The 15,313-nt window shown below is 53.9% G+C and overlaps 1 protein-coding gene across 1 annotated transcript in view; it reads left to right on the top strand.

The window, feature by feature from the left end:
• The window catches only part of HYDIN (HYDIN axonemal central pair apparatus protein), a 112,073-nt gene that overhangs the window by 88,641 nt on the left and 8,119 nt on the right, over positions 1-15,313 (top strand). The window contains exons 48-71 of the mRNA XM_068693549.1: positions 63-245; positions 509-628; positions 1,727-1,886; positions 1,975-2,147; positions 2,464-2,662; positions 3,398-3,497; positions 3,823-3,922; positions 4,426-4,594; positions 4,873-5,111; positions 5,405-5,519; positions 5,843-6,047; positions 6,330-6,565; positions 6,945-7,096; positions 7,650-7,842; positions 8,312-8,393; positions 8,995-9,267; positions 9,739-9,881; positions 10,135-10,353; positions 11,503-11,663; positions 12,264-12,376; positions 13,098-13,332; positions 13,802-14,014; positions 14,660-14,798; positions 15,126-15,291. Coding sequence (XP_068549650.1) covers positions 63-245; positions 509-628; positions 1,727-1,886; positions 1,975-2,147; positions 2,464-2,662; positions 3,398-3,497; positions 3,823-3,922; positions 4,426-4,594; positions 4,873-5,111; positions 5,405-5,519; positions 5,843-6,047; positions 6,330-6,565; positions 6,945-7,096; positions 7,650-7,842; positions 8,312-8,393; positions 8,995-9,267; positions 9,739-9,881; positions 10,135-10,353; positions 11,503-11,663; positions 12,264-12,376; positions 13,098-13,332; positions 13,802-14,014; positions 14,660-14,798; positions 15,126-15,291 — 4,088 coding nt within the window. The remainder of the gene's footprint in view (positions 1-62; positions 246-508; positions 629-1,726; positions 1,887-1,974; positions 2,148-2,463; positions 2,663-3,397; positions 3,498-3,822; positions 3,923-4,425; positions 4,595-4,872; positions 5,112-5,404; positions 5,520-5,842; positions 6,048-6,329; positions 6,566-6,944; positions 7,097-7,649; positions 7,843-8,311; positions 8,394-8,994; positions 9,268-9,738; positions 9,882-10,134; positions 10,354-11,502; positions 11,664-12,263; positions 12,377-13,097; positions 13,333-13,801; positions 14,015-14,659; positions 14,799-15,125; positions 15,292-15,313) is intronic.

Below are 15,313 nucleotides of genomic sequence, written 5' to 3' on the forward strand. Positions count from 1 at the left end.
GCCCTCCTCCTGCTCTGGTTTTCTTTTTAACAACATCTTGAAGTATCTTTTTTAACCACCAGGCTGAATAGCTTCCGGTGGATCGTGCCTGCCCGCGGCCAGGCTGAACTGAAAGTACACTTCAGCTCCACGGTGCTGGGCCAGTTTGACCAGACGCTGCATTTTGAGATCCTGGGGACAAACCGACTGCACCAGCTGCACTGCAGGGGCACCTGCCTGTACCCCACCATCAGCCAGGACCCACGGTAAGGCTGCTCCATGCAAACCTCCTGCTCTGCCTGCCTCTGCCCCTGGAGCTAGGGCTGCCCATTTTGCCCCAGTGACCACCTCCCCACTGCCTCGTGGCTCCTTTGAGCCCCACGATGAGCCCATCGTGTGCTGCCTGAGCACCCAAGCATCTCATCCCGTGCTGGGAGCAGGGAACCCCAGCTGCTGCTGAGGGCTGTGGCTTTCTGGCCAGCTTTTCCACTTAGAGCTTCTCATCCTTTTGCTTTTTTTCCCTGCCCAGGCTGGTGTTTCCTCACCGGAGGAAGAGCAAGGCAGATGGTGAGATTGTTTTCAAGCAGTACATCATGAGCACGGGCGTATTCCACTTCGGGCCGCTGCTCTGCGGGAAGTCCAGAGACTGGTAGGTGCTCCCCAGCCAGGGGGTGGGCAGCCTGGTGCCCCCCACCAGGGCTGTGTGGCAGTTTTGGAGGCACCCTGTGCCCTCCCTCCCCATCTCAGACTCATCACTTAGGAAAACGAGCTTAATGGCAGACTGAACAAGCAATTACTCTGTGGATGGTGTTGGAAACCACTGATTAATTTGTAATGTAGTTAAGTTTATGATGTGGCCTGTCAATGTGTATGTGTGTGACCTGCAGAGGAAGAAAAGTAGGATTTATGTTTTCCTGAAACTTACTGCTGGATAAGGTCTGCTTATAAAAAGTCACTGGAGCTGCTGGCGTGTGTCTATTTTTAACTCTGATTTTTTTTTTTTTTTTTTTTTTTTAATATTAGAAATGAATCCCTTATCTTTATGGGAGCCCTGGAGATCTAGCGGTATTTTACAACTCAGGGGAATGAAATAAAAACTTTATTTTTTGATTTTTTAAAAAAACAAAAGGGGATCTTTAGCCAGCCTGATGAATGGTCTCAGGTTTCTGTTTGCTGTTTAACCATTTAACTCCAAGTGCTATTTCACACCTTAGGGACGGGACACTTGTTAAATTTAGCACTTCTCTTGGGAATGCATCCTTTTCTTTTTTCCTTCCTGAGACTTTGAGCAAACCCATGAAACACAAAGCAGTCTCATGGCTTTTCTGAACGAGAAAAGCTAAACTATTTTTAAAATCCCTTTGCAAAAGCATTTTTTAAACCCTGCAGGGAAAGAAACTTACCAAAGCAGTGGGGAAGGGGCCATGTGCCTGACTGGCTTTTATTTTTGCAGGAACACTTGAATTTACATTTTGCAAAATGCTCTTTCTTTAAGTGTCTTGTGCATCATCATGCTTCTAGGACAGGGACACCAGGTGAAGGCGCAGACGTGGAGGTGCCAGAAGGCTGAGCCCACCATGCAATGTGCCCCTGAATGTGTTCCTTTTTCTTAGCCTGCTTGTTGGGTCATCCTGGGAGGCTGCAGAGAGCATCCTCCTGCCAGGACACAGCACTGGCCTCAATGGGTGGTAAAAGCAATGACCCCAGCAGCTCTGCTGCAGCCTTCTCCCTTCCCTTCCATGGGCAGGTACAAGGCACAGAACTACCCCAGCAACTGCGAGAAGATAACCATCCTCAACACCACCTCCTTGGAAGCAGAGGTGCATTTCTTCTTTGAGCACGACCTCAAAGCAGACACGTTCCTTTTGGACCCTCCCAGCATGACGCTGAAACCCAACGAGAAGCAGGTAGGGGACGGGCAGGCAGCGGTGGCAGCACCCGGGGGCTGCTCCTCCTGCTCACCAAACCCTCTTCTCTGCTTTTTTGGGGGGCTAGGAGCTGAGCCTTTGGGCGTACCCCACGTCAGCTGGCCTCATTGAAGACAAACTCGTGTGCTGCATTAAGGAGAACCCGGAGCCGGTGGTCTTCCCCTTGTGCTGCCAGGGGGTGCGGGTGGAGCTGGGGGTCAGCCCCAAGCAAGTGCACTTCGACAAGCTGCTGCTGCACAGGTTAGCCACTTGGGGACCATCTGCTAGGGCAGGGACAAGAGCAGTTTGGGCTCTCTGGCTGGCCTTGTGCCTGCTTAGGATGGGGCTGGACCGACATCTCTCCTCCCCTCAGCAATTCCCAGTCTCCAGCTCACCATTCCTCGCTGGCTGGGACATTCCGTGGTGGCTGTGAGCTCCACAGTCCCCAGATCTCACCTCTCAGGCTTGTCACATAGGGCAGACACCCAACTGGTCCCACCCCTGGAGCTGCCCCAAGCTGCCTCCAGTCATGATGCTCGCCCAGCCGCCGGTGCTGAGCATCCCCGTGTCCCTGCAGGAGGGACAGCAAGAAGCTGGTGCTGCGAAACTCCAACCCGCTGCCCGCAGCCTGGAGGCTCAGCGGGCTGGAAAACCTCGGCGAGGACTTCTCGGTGTCGCAGGATGAAGGCGTGGTGGGGCCCTGCACGGAGCTGGAGGTGTACCTGCATTTCATGGCCAGCAAGGCGCTGAGCGTGAAGAAGACCATCCGGCTGGAGGTGAGGGCACCCTGCTCTCCCCGACAAGGCTCACCTGAGGTCCTGAGGGATGGAGGCGGTGCAGGGAGGGTGGAGGGTACCCTGCAAAGAGGGCTAAAGGAGGAGGCTTCTTGAGCTTCCTTCTGCTTGTGATTTTGGGGTGGGCAGGGCTTAGCAGAAAGGGGCTCCTGCTGAAGGATGGCTTTTTGGAAACCAGGTGACTATTAGGGTGCTCTTGCAGCTGAGCTTCATCGAGCAAGTGTAAAACCACCACAGCAAGTAAATTGTGGAGTTAAGGAGAGATGTACCTGCAGACACAAGCTGTGCCCCTGACGCCTGCTGCCTCAAACTGCATTTGCAATGCTTCCCTGAGCATCCCCATCCCAGACAGCCGGGTGTTGTCCCCACGCGGTGTCAGCCTGGATCACGGGGCAGCATCCTGAGCCCATGCCACAAGCACCTTGCTGCTCTGCAGGGCTGAATGCTGTCATTTGGTTGTCTAAACGTTGGTGCATTCTCAGCACCCATCCTGAAGTCGATCTGTGGCTTTTAACATAGGGCAGCAAACTCTCACCCTGGGATTTTGTCCCCCATGGCTGCCTTTTGGTGAGGATGTTGGGTGATTTAAGAGACTGATAGCCCACAAAGCAGGGGAGGCTGTGGTGGAGCCAGCCAGGAGAGACAAGGACCATTCTGTCACCTACTGAAAGAATAGAGGAGAATTGTCTGAGCAGGGTTTGCTTCTTGCTGCCTCAGGTTTCAGATGCAGAGAACATCCTGGGGATTGTTCAGATTGAAAATATCCAGATCCACACGGAGGCCTATGATGTTGCTCTGAGCATCACCATCTCTAAAGGTCAGTGGATGCACCCAAACCAACATAGTCCAGGTGCCAGGCAGCTGGCACCTCCTGAAGGCTCAGCGTAGCACATAGAGTTGGTGGATCTGTGCTTGGAAGCAGAGAGATGGAAACCAGGCTCGTTAGCTGCTGACTCCTGCAGGTGCTCTCCAAGCAAGAGAAAGAGCAGCAGAGCAGCTGGGGAAAGCTCCCAGGATGGGGAAACCTGCTGAGGATTTTGTGATGTCTGAGAACTTTGTTTATGTACCTTGTCGCTTGGTGCAGCCTCCAGCAGCGCTCAGATATTCACCATCTCCTACCTCTCTCTGTGGGAACACTGCAGGTACAGACGGCAACGTGGATTTTGGAGTCCTTAAGGTGCTGGATGATACAAAGCAAGCACTGACCCTGAAGAACAAAGGGAAGTACGAGATCGCATACAGGTGGGTCGCAGCTCTGGCTGCCTGCTCTGTCCGTGCACAGTGCCACCCTCTGCCCAGCTCTGTGTCCCAGCCTGTCCATGGCTGGAACCTTTTCCCATGCTGGCTTCCTCATAGTTTGGGTAAACACAAAATCCGGGCTCTCGTACCTCAAATATTTTAACAGAGAATGCAGCCACAAGCAGTTCTTTACGGCTCAGCTGGAACCAAAAGAAGAGGCTGAAATTTAAGCTCCCCGTACTGATGAGATTGTTTCCCTTCATTTGAGGGTGTACTCATTTCTCTCTGTGAAGGTCTTTAAAGGAGGGAACGCCAAAATCAGTGTTGAAGTGAGCTTACAGCACTCTTGTCTATAGTCTGTGTCAAAATCTGGGATTTCCCAAGCAGAGTTGGACCCTTTCATTTATTATTTTTTTTCCTTAAGGTCCCATGCGAGGTGCTGGCTGTGCTGCTGCCACCCAGGACCTCTAACCACAGAGGTCTTTGTTCCTTCCCTTTCTCCCCAGCTTCAAGATAGAAAATGCAGATACCAGCATCCCAGACTTGGCATCCCACTTCTCTATCCAGCCACCAAAAGGCGTGCTGACCGTCTCTGAGCGCCCCGTGCAGGTCCAGCTGCTCTTCCACCCCAAGGCAGAAATAAGCATCGAGGACAAACCCATCCTGAAGTGCCAGGTGAGCTGCCCAAGCCAGGGGGGCACTTGCCCAGGTGTTAGCAGGACGTGTGTCCCCTGGAAGGAAAGGTTTAGCTGGGAAACCCTCTCTTAGATGTACACAGCAGTTTTCCAGAAGCTGTTGGGGATGCTTCTTAAGTAGAGCTGAAAATCTGGCTCTGGAGGAGGCATTGAAACAGCTGGATTTAAATAGGGGAGGTTGAAGGGGACATGGGGTGGCATTAGGGGACAGCGGGGCTGGTCGCCTTGCTGCCTTACCAACCCCTCCCCTGGCTGCAGGTGATTGAGCCCAGCCTCCGCGATGGAGGGGAGGCCATCGCCATCATCCCCGTGCGGGTGTCTGCCAAAGCTGTGTTCAGCAAGTACAGCATCACCCCGGCCTCGCTCATCAACTTCGGGGCCCTGGTCAACGGCACCAAGAAAACCTGCGCCATCACGCTGGAGAACAGAGGCAGCCTCGACTTTAAGTTCCTCGTCTGCAGAGCGGACCAGGATGTGTCTGGGCTGGCAAGGAAAAGGTGAGGGAAGAGCTGCAGCCCCCTTCCCAGCCAGGGCTGAGGGAAGGGGTGTGACCAGGGCACTGGGTCCTGGTCCCTTTGTGAGCAGGGAACCCAAAATGCCTCAGCATCCCCACGCATAGGACAAAGCTGGTGGTACGGGTGGTCTGTCCCTGCCCTGTGGCAGCAGGAGGAGCCATCAGGAATGTGAACCTGGAAGGTTTTCCTTCATAGGGAGGAAGGTCAGCCCCTGGCCTCGGAGGATGGCCGGGGGAGCTCAGCACCGTGGGTGTTTTTGTGCTTTCTCCCCCCAGCGCCCATTACAAGAAATCCAACCACTCCCAGGAGAATGAAAACGCAGGCAAGGCAATAACCTCTGCGAAGCAAAGCAAGCAGTCCCTGCAGAAGGAGACGAACACCTCCATGCAGGTGGGTGGCTCCTGCTCCCCCAGCACGTGGCAGGGTCAGGGGGCTTGACTGCACCTGGGACGGGGCTCACGGCTGCGGGATGGGACATGGTTTGTGTGTGCAGGTGCTTGGATCTCCATCCCCTCCCAGCCACCAGCAGAGGCTCAGACCTGGAGCCCTTTGGGGCTCTCCCTTCCCTGCCCTCTCATCCTGGGGCTGCCCCTGGGCCTTGGACCATCCCTTCTTGCTCTTGGCCCATCTGGAGGCCAGGAGGCACAGTCCTTGCTGGGGATACCCAAGGCCGGGCTGCCAGCCCTCAGCCTCTCCCGGGACTCTTTCTGCAGGCTCGCTTCACCGTGGGCATGTTCACGGTGTACCCCGGCTTCGGCTCCATCCATCCTGGGGACGAGCAGATAATCACGGTGGATTGCCACGCGGAGCCGCTGGGGCCGTGCGAGGAGCACCTCTCCATCGATATCAGCGACAGGGACCCCAGGGACAACCCCCTGGGCATCCCCTATACCCTGCTGGCCGAGTCCTGCCTCCCAGGTACGCCCATCCCCAGGTTCCCGTGGCCAGACCTGCTGCTGCTGAGCACCCAGACCTCTTGAAAGGGCTGCAACCCCCGAGGGTTTTCATGTGCACTGGTGGGAGAGGCTGGGAGGGGTACAAGGAAGGGCAAAGAGGAAGCAATGCCCTTTAAGACTGAGGGTGCCTGGACTTCCAGGCAGAGTTTTGTAGTGGCCTGGGCCTTCTGTGAGGCCAACGAGGTCCAGCTAAACCCAGCAGGAAGCCTTCTCCATCTCAGCCCTCCCTCCTTTCTTCTCGCAGCGTTTGTGGCTGACGACGTAGGGTCCATCTTTGAGGAGCACCGCATCTGCATCAACACCAACCTCTGCCAGATCCTGCAGACCGTGCAGGACAAGGGCGTGTTCATCACAGACGAGAACAAGTTCATCTTCACCAACGTCCTGGTTGGGCACCGGGCCACTGCTCGCTTCAAGATCCGCAACGTGGGCAAAGTCCCCTGCAACGTGGTCCTCTCCATCAGACCCGTCTCTGGTAAGGTAAGGAATAGAAGCCAAGGTGATTGTTGTTCTTCTAAGGTAGGAGCCTGCCTTGTTCTCCAGGTGCACCTCACTCATTCCAGTCCAGCTCTGTGCAGATGAAGCTATGGGGGAGAGCAGCAGCCCCAGGTGGCAGCTGGTTTGAACTCAGCATGTCTCAAGCAAGGTTTTGGCTCATTCCTCTGTTTGTGGAAGCACTCAGAGCAAGCTTTGGCCCTCCTGGGCTTTATGGCAGCTCCGTCTCCAAGGCCAGCACCACTTCGGAGTCACCCCCTGAGACAGAAGGATCTTGTCCTGTCCCCAGCCACCACGACGTGCATCAGACTACATCACACAGAAGGGTGTTTCCTCCTAACTCTGCTCCGTGTGCTTCCCCCAGCCCAACAGCCGCATCAGCGATGTTTTTGAGGTGGACCCCGTCCAAATGTGCGTGCCCAGCCGCTCCCACGCCTTCGCCACAGTGACTTTCACTCCACAAACCATGCAGAGCTACCAGTGCACTTTTGAAGCTTCACTTGATGCCCAGACAAGGTAATGCACCCTGTGAGCTCACGGGAGGACCTCTCTGATAGCTGCTTCTCCTCTGGCAGGATGCGGACCTGTCATCAGTCCTAGCGCTTGTAGTAGCCCTAGGAAGAAGAGTTAGCACTGGAACATGTAGTGACTACTAGGTAGAGCAGGGCAGAAGAATAAGAGTCATAGTTTAGCGTGTATTATTGGCTATGAAGTCTGCTCAGTGTTAGGTAGCCCACTGGAAGTTAGTGAATCAGAAAAAAGTGGAGGTGCAGCTGCTGAGCTGGGGCTTTCCAAGGCCGAAGGGCTGGATGAAGTGGTTTCTGTGCCAGGAAGCCACCATACGTTATCTCCTCCTCGTTTATGTTCCAAGGAGATGGCTGTATGTGATTAACCTAGGGTAAGTCATGGTATTCCATATTAAAAAACAACTGCAGCCCTTGTAAAAGCAGGACATGGGAGGATAGGGAATAGGGACAAGGGGGGCTGTGGGTGGCACACATTCATTGCCTGGCAAATGGAAAATGGGTTATTGCCACCACCAATGAATTCTCCTCTGCCCCTCCTGCAGCCCTGCAGCAATTAAAGCCCAAAGCCTGACGTTTGATATCAGTGGAGAGGGAAATCTGCCTCGGGTCACGGTCCTGCGCCCGGTCCTTCACAGTAAGGGAGGGAACCCTCTGCTCCTCTTCAAGAAACTGCTGCTGGGTGACTCCGAAAAGCTCCCTCTGGTCCTTCATAACGCCGGCGGCGTACCCGTCCAGGTGAGGACCTGCTTGGGGAATGCACCCTCTGCTCTGGGAACAAGCCCTCCTCCCGTGGAGGAGAGAGACGCCCCAGAAAACACGGCTGGGATGTGCTGCTACCCTGCGTGACCCCTTCCCACCCCTCCCTGCTCGTGTTTCGGTTCTCAATGGCAATGTGTGGTGTCCTAGTTATGTTATTTTCTATCTGACCACGTTTTACTACATTTTCATTAAACTCAATTGTCATTTAATTCCATTCTGCTCATTACTTTTTAATACTCTGTCCTGTTTACTTATATTTTAACTACGTTCCATCACCTCTGACCACTTTTTCTGTCTGATTTTACTTCCACTTCACTCTAAGAGTTGTGTGTGAAGCAGAGCAGCGTGCTGGGTTCCCAGTGGTGGACCAGCAGCAGCTCGGTGGTGGTCCACGGGCACTCCTGTACCCTCACAGATGCAGTCATGCTGTGTTCCCTTTTCTCAGGTGATGATAGATCTGTTGGACGAAGGGGGAGTTTTCTTCCTGAGAGCCAGGCCAACCACGCAGTGCATCTACCAGGCTGCAGGTATGACTCTGCTGGAGAAGGTAAATGCATTAACCTTGGAGTGTGGTCATCCACACAGGGAAGGCTGTGCCCCGCTTATGGTTTGGCCAAGCAGCAGGTATTAGAGACAGTTTCTTTCCTGGGGCTCTCTCTACCCCTAGCTTTTCACGTGGACTTTGCACCACAGATGGTGCTGCTCCAGAATTTCTTCCCAGCGAGCTGTAGGAATTTTTTCTGCTCTTCTGGGCATGGTGGGTCAAGCTGTGGGAAAGCCCTGGGGAACTATCAGCACTTCAATGGACCATCTGAGGTCTTTGCTGTGTGTGGGGAGCTACCAGCCTGAACGAAGGCAGTCCTTGATCCCACAGGCAGCCACCAGAAGCCGAAAACACTATTTGACTCACCTTAGGTATGGCAGGAGCTGGCTGGAGGCAGTTTGAGAGCCAGGTGTTAAGAAGTTAAGACACTTCAGGATATTCATGGTGTCATCATAGTCTTGTGAGCCTCTGGGGGGAGAACCTGTGCTTAGAGACAGCTGGGTTGCAGCCACTTATTCCTCTTATACCCTCTGGAGGTGTTTCCTCTGTGCAGCTGTGTCCCTGTCTCTCACTTCACTCGTCAGGGTCGAAGCCCCACACCGCTTCCCTGGTCCTGCACCGTGGGGAATCAGCAGAGTTCGACGTGCTTTTCAAACCCAGCCTGCCCCAGCGCGTGGAAGGGAAGATCCACCTGTCCGTGGTGGACAACCCCTACGAAGAGACCAACATTCAGCTGGTGGGTGAAGGCTACGAGGATGACTTCACGATAGACAACATCCACGGACTCGTGGCAGACAGCGCTGAGGAGAGCTCTGAGGAGAGCTCTGAGGGCGATCTGGAGGAGGACACAATTGAAGGTAAGAGAAGAGAGGCTGCCAAGAGGGAATAAAGGATAGGAAAGTACACGTTTCTGTTCACCCCGAGCCAGTGTGGTGTGGCATAGCCTTAGTGGACAGATCCTGTTGCCTTCTGTAGCCTGCACAGCAGCCACACGTGGGAACACGAGGGCCACAAGAGGTCTATTGGCACGTGGTGTCCTGTGGGGATGAAGGCCATGTATGATCCCATATCCTCTCCGCCAGGACATCCCATGTCACCCACCAGGCCTGGTGGTCTGTGAGCGTGCCTGCCATGGGCTTGCTGCAATGCACATCCCTCTGCACCACGTTCAGGGACGTGTCAGGGTGCATCTCTGAGGGACGGGGGTAGAGCAGGGAAGTGCATCTCCCAGAGGCAAGAGGGCTTGGAGCGAGGAAAAGAGTTGGACGTGCATGTTCTGGGGGTGGATGGACCCGCTGCCCGCTGACATCCCTTGTGCTTCTTAACAGCTGTCAGAGCAGATCACATCCAGTTCGGGGACTGTCACATTGGGAAGCCCTACCAGGCCACCTTCACCATCACCAACCGCAGCCGGGCGGAGGCGATGCGGTTCGAGTGGCCGGCAGGCCCCCCGTTTCACTTCTCCCCCCAGGTGAGCTCAGGCAGTTCTGCCTTTCCCATTACCCAAACACTGCCAGATATCTCCTGGGATCCACCAGTGACTTTCCACGTACTGGTGCCACGTTTCAGTGCCCCCCGGCAGATGCTGACTCTGCCAGACACGGAGCTTTGTTCGGGCAGGGCTCTCCACCCCACCAAAAAGGCTCCCTGCTATGGGAGGTGGTGTCCTCGCTGCCGGTCCTGCCCTTGTGGCTGATTCCAGTTTGGTTGGCTCTCTGCTGTAGGTGGGACACCTCCATGCTGGCTGCACCAAGGACATCACAGTGACCTTGAAATCAGACGTGGCAGTCACCTTCAGAAGGCAGCCTGTGAGGTGCAAGGTGGCCAGGATCGCCTTCCAGCTGCCACCGGAGCAGGTCACCGACTGGGACGACCGCCTGCGCACCGTCAAGTGGGTGGACACCACGAGGGGCCAGGCAGCCACGTGGCCTGTCAAGAAGAAGGTAAGGAGCACGACAGCAAAAGCTCCCCCAGCTTCCACAAAACTAGGTGCCCACGGCAGCAGGCCACCACCTGCTGGCTTAGCAGTTCCTGCTTCCTCCTGAAATGTGAGCCACCTGTGAGTTTTAACCAGCGGTGTGTTTTTGGGGAGAGATGGATTCGCTGCGACCTGTTATGCTCACACGAGATGGGGAAGTCTGTCGGTGAGAGGTGTTTTAGTCACTTGCAAATGTTGGTCTCAGAAGTGTCGCAGCCCGTGTTATTTTATTTTTAGAACATTTTATTTAGAACATTTTATTTTTAGAACACATTTTAGGGTGTTAATAACTCTTCATCTGATTCAGTGCCTTTTGTGCCAATGGAGAGTTAACCCCACTGTGCTCTAGCTCTTGTTTTGAAGTGGAGAGTGACACTCTCATCTGTGCACACTGGCTAGCCCACGGGCACATTTTGGGTGAGCTCTGTTTATGCTGCTGAGATTTCTGTTGTGGTCTCTATATCATGTGGGCTTTCTCATAATGGAGCAGCCCCAGCAGCATGGGGCAGCCATATGGGAGTCCAGAGTATAGTCTCTGGAAGCTCTTGCTTTCCTATAATTAGTGATGAAGCACTCTTGAGCGTCTCTTCTTTGGTTTCTGAGCCATTGTAAGACCCCCAAACCATTTTTTTTCCTCCAACCTTCTACCATCAGTAGCCAGAGATTTCCCTAGTAAATTCATTCCCATCCCAGGATGCCTGGCAGCTGTTGTCCCACAGGTGACATTTGGAAAGCACTTTCTAGATTTGTTCATTATTGGGTTTCTCCATCCACGGAGCTCCACTGGGGAGCTTAATCCCAATTTAGAGACCTGACAGATTTGTAGGGTGCCAGGAAAAAGGTCGTTCTACAGAATCAGAATATGGGGACTGATAGCTGGTCATCATCCCCACCGGTGTGCTCACAGTCATGGTGGTGACTGCTTCGAGCAGCATGGAGGAACAAACACCTTAGTGATTAGCAGCAGGGACAGATTTTGCCCTCCTTCCAGGGAAATAAATGGGAACGGTCCTTCCTAACCCCTAATCGTGGTTGATTTTGGAGGCCCAAAGGCTCCAAGCTCAGCCTGGCTTTCTGGGCCCTGCTCAGTGATTCCTCCCTGTCCTCTTTGGAGGTGATTGAGACAGACCCAGAACCAGCACACAGCCTCCTGGAGAGGAGCAGCCGCGAGGTGGAGCTTCTCCTCAGCGCTGTCGTCGATTACGCCGACTTCAAGCTGGATACGGATGCGATTCAGTTCAAGGAGACCTTGCTCTTCCAGACGAGGACGTTCACGTGAGTGGTGGAGGCCAGGCAGGGAGCAGCCTTTGCCCAGGGCTGGCACAGCACCACGCAGCCAGTGCCTGCTTCCCCAGAGCCGTGGTGGGCTCCAGTGGCTGCTGCTTTTCTTTCTACTCGTGCTCCCATGCCACCAGCCCCTGACACGCTCATTGCACAGCCATTTCATAAACCTCTTCCAATTTCCATCAGGCTGCTGAGACCTGGAGGGGGATGCTCCTGGCTGCGGTGCTGGGGAGGTGCAATTCTGCTGGGCTTTTCTGCTGGGAGCAACCATGGTTTTGCTCTCCTTGCGTGTTGCCAGTCCTCACTTGCTCAAGGACAAGTTTGCTGTCAAAATGATGCCAACTTGAGATACGAGGCTGGAATAAACCCCTTGGGTTAAGTCTCCCAGGCACCGTGTCTGCACCTTCCTCTAAATTCTAAACTTGCAATTACTTTGTCCCTGGCAGCCCAGGATAGCAATGGAGGCAAGGCTGGGGAAGAACACACTGCTCAGCACAAAGAAGGGTGCCAGGAGCCCACCTGGCAGTGTTACTTCTCTACTTGGTTCATATTTATGTTTTGTTTTGTTTTGTTTTCCCTCTTGCTTTCCAGTTTCCAGCTGTCCAACACAGGGAATGTGGCCCTGGAATACACCTGGATGGAGGACGTGGGGGATGAAAGGGCAGCGAGCCGAGCTGGGGAGCTGCTCCTCACCACCCTGAAAGGTAAGGCACTGGCTCTGCGTGGCAGCTGGGTCTGCCCGGTGTGTTTTAGTCACTAATTTAAACTGGACTTAATGCTGTCCCTAAGAGATGAGGCTGTCTGACATGAAATAGCACTCAGACATTTTCCTAGGTGCTATAACACACTGATCTCTACAGCTAGCTGGCACAGGTTTGACCCAGGCCAATTCTCACAGTAGTTCCTGGAAATATTTTGAGAGCAAGCGCTGGCCAGAAACCATTCTGCGGGAGAAGTCTGCATCTAGTAACTCCATTCTGGAGATGGAGAGAGTTTAACAACACGGAGTGAAGCAGCTGGCTTCAGTCCTGGGCTCATTTAATTTGCTACCAGAGACATAGCCTTCATCCAAGGCTGGAATCATGTCTGTGGAGTGATGTTCAGTGTTGCGTTTTGATCTAAGCAGTTCTCTGGTTCTGCTGGGCCTTTTCACTCTATTTGTCCTCTCCTGTCCCCAAATCTCCCTGCTGTCTGTCCTGACTTTCACACCTATCCCTGAGACTTTCCAGGATTACAACTTGGCCAGCAGTAGCACAGAAGCAAGATGACCTTGACCACTCTGTTCCTCGATGGGAGACCTGCTGAAAGCATGGCCTTAGGGACATGCCAAGAGCATCCCGTCTCTCCTCCCATCCACTTGCAGCAGGAGGAGCACCAGATTCCTTCTTGGAAGAAGATGTCCTGCTAACCTCTTCCTCCCCGCAGGGCATTTCGTCTCCTGTGCTTCTGGTGTCTCCCAGAAGCTCCAGCCCAGCCAGCGGGGCTGCTCTCTGGGGCACGACTCGTCCTCCCTGAGCTCGCCCCCGAGCACCGTCTGTGCCACCTCGCTCTTCTCTGTTGAGCCCCGCAGTGGCACCATCCCTGCCGGCCAGGAGCAGCCCTTCCAGATGAAGTTCACCCCGGTGTACGTGGGGGACTTTGAGAGCCGCATGCTCTGCAGGTAGGAAGCATCCAGGATCGCTAACTTGTTAACTCAGGCTACCCTGAGTCATGGTATTGCCTCTGACTTGGGGGTGGGAATGCAGAGCTGGGGACAGCAAGCCCTAGAGTCTGCAGAAACAACGAGCACTCAGGACCAAGCAAAGATGACTGCCTGGCCTTGTAAAAGCAGATATGGAGACACTGGGAAATGACAGTTTATTTTTAAGCTCCTGAAGGATTGTGAAATCTGGAATGAGAGATCCAGAAAGGCTGTCCAGGGGCCAGCTAACCCCTAGCTGTGTTTCTTTATCAGACAAACAGGACCTCCTTCTCCATGCAGAAACTTGTGTGCTGCTCTAGGCACACCTATGTTCGTGTTTCTGCCGTGTCAGCTTTGCAGTTCTGTTTGACAATGCTTGCACTGAGAGAGGATGCAGCACAAGCAGCCAGCAGCATGGAAATAATAATACCAGCCCCTTTTTTCCCAGTATTCCCAACCTGAAGCCGAATCAAAAGGGCCCAGAAGTGATCGTGAAGGGGAGAAGCCAGATGCCATTTTGCCACTTCGAGCTGGAAGACTCCGACTACATCACCGCAGAAAGGCGCAGCCCCGAGCTGCAGAACCCGAAGGGGACAACGCTGGGTCTCAACACGAGGGTGGTGGAGTTTGCAGCAATTGGTGTGTGTAGCAGGAACAGCAGGTAGGTGTGGGCATGGCTGCCCCTGTTGATGGTCTCTTGGTCAACCAGAGACCTCTCCAGCTCCTCTTCCAAACCCCATGGCACATCTGCACCACGTCTGTGACCTGCTGACATGTGGCTGGAACAAGCTGGTCCTGGCCAAGACCACATGGCCAATTTTTTGTTCTCTTTGCCCTTTTCTTCAATATCACAGCTGGTAATGCCTCCTCAGTTGGTGTGGGTTGGTCTGGGAGGACCACATATAGCCTGTGTTACGTGGCCATACAACCTTTGTCCCTTTGAAGAGCATCCTTGGGACATTTTTGCTTTTTTGAGGCACCAGTCAACGGGGTCAGCAAAGGCTGCAACTAGTACAGACACTATCACCTTCCAAAGGAGTCTTGCTGAACTTGATTTTACCTTTTTAATGTGCAGAAGTCTGCCTATGCCCTTGCTAATTTCTTTCTCAATGGCTGTTGTTATGTCTGCCTGGGAGACAAACAGGGCTCCCAAAAAGCAGGCGCAACGTTCATGGTGCCAGCGTCATCCACCTGTACCCAACCACTGGATATCATCCAGGACTGGCGGTGCCTGACATCTGCTGCAGGATGGAATTATTGACCTCCCAAAGCCACCTTCATAGTCTTTTTCACTTTGTGTGCCCAGGACCTTCATGGTTATGAACCCAACCAGTTCCGCCTACTCCTTCCAATGGACTTGCCAAGACCCTGCAGCTCCACCAGGACAGACAGCTTTCTTCTGCCTCACGGAGAGAGGGCAGATCCAGCCGGGGAAGAAAACAGAGGTGGGTGCAGAAAGAGAAGAAGGTGGGTCCGGCACACATGCGCACCAATTTGGCACCAGCTGTGTCTGCACTCTCGGGATGTCCCACCTCACTGTGAGCTTGCTTTAGCCACAACCATGAGGCAACCTTTGAATACAGCACAAATAAGCTGGGAGATGAACCTGTTGTCACTCTGTACCCCACCTGCCATGCCTTTAGGCTGTAAGTGGCCTCTTTCTTAGTTGGCAGTGCATGAGGTGGAGCTTTCTGGGGTTTCTCTATGGTGCAGCATGCATCCCTCTTCTCTTACCCCTGCCAACTTCCCTTCATTTGCCTCTTTCTCCCCAGATGAAGTTTGAATTCATCCCCCGGCATCTGGACATCACAGAGTCATTCTGGGTCTTTATGATCCCCGAGCAGAGCGTTTCGGTCCCGTTTCTGCTGGTGGGCAACACCACCGACCCGCTGGTGACTCTGGACAGGTCCCACCTGAACTTCCACTTGCTGTTAGTCGGTGAGCACCATGGTTGTACCTT

The sequence above is a fragment of the Anas acuta genome, chromosome 10, assembly GCF_963932015.1.
Source record: "Anas acuta chromosome 10, bAnaAcu1.1, whole genome shotgun sequence".
NCBI classification, from domain to species: domain Eukaryota; kingdom Metazoa; phylum Chordata; class Aves; order Anseriformes; family Anatidae; genus Anas; species Anas acuta.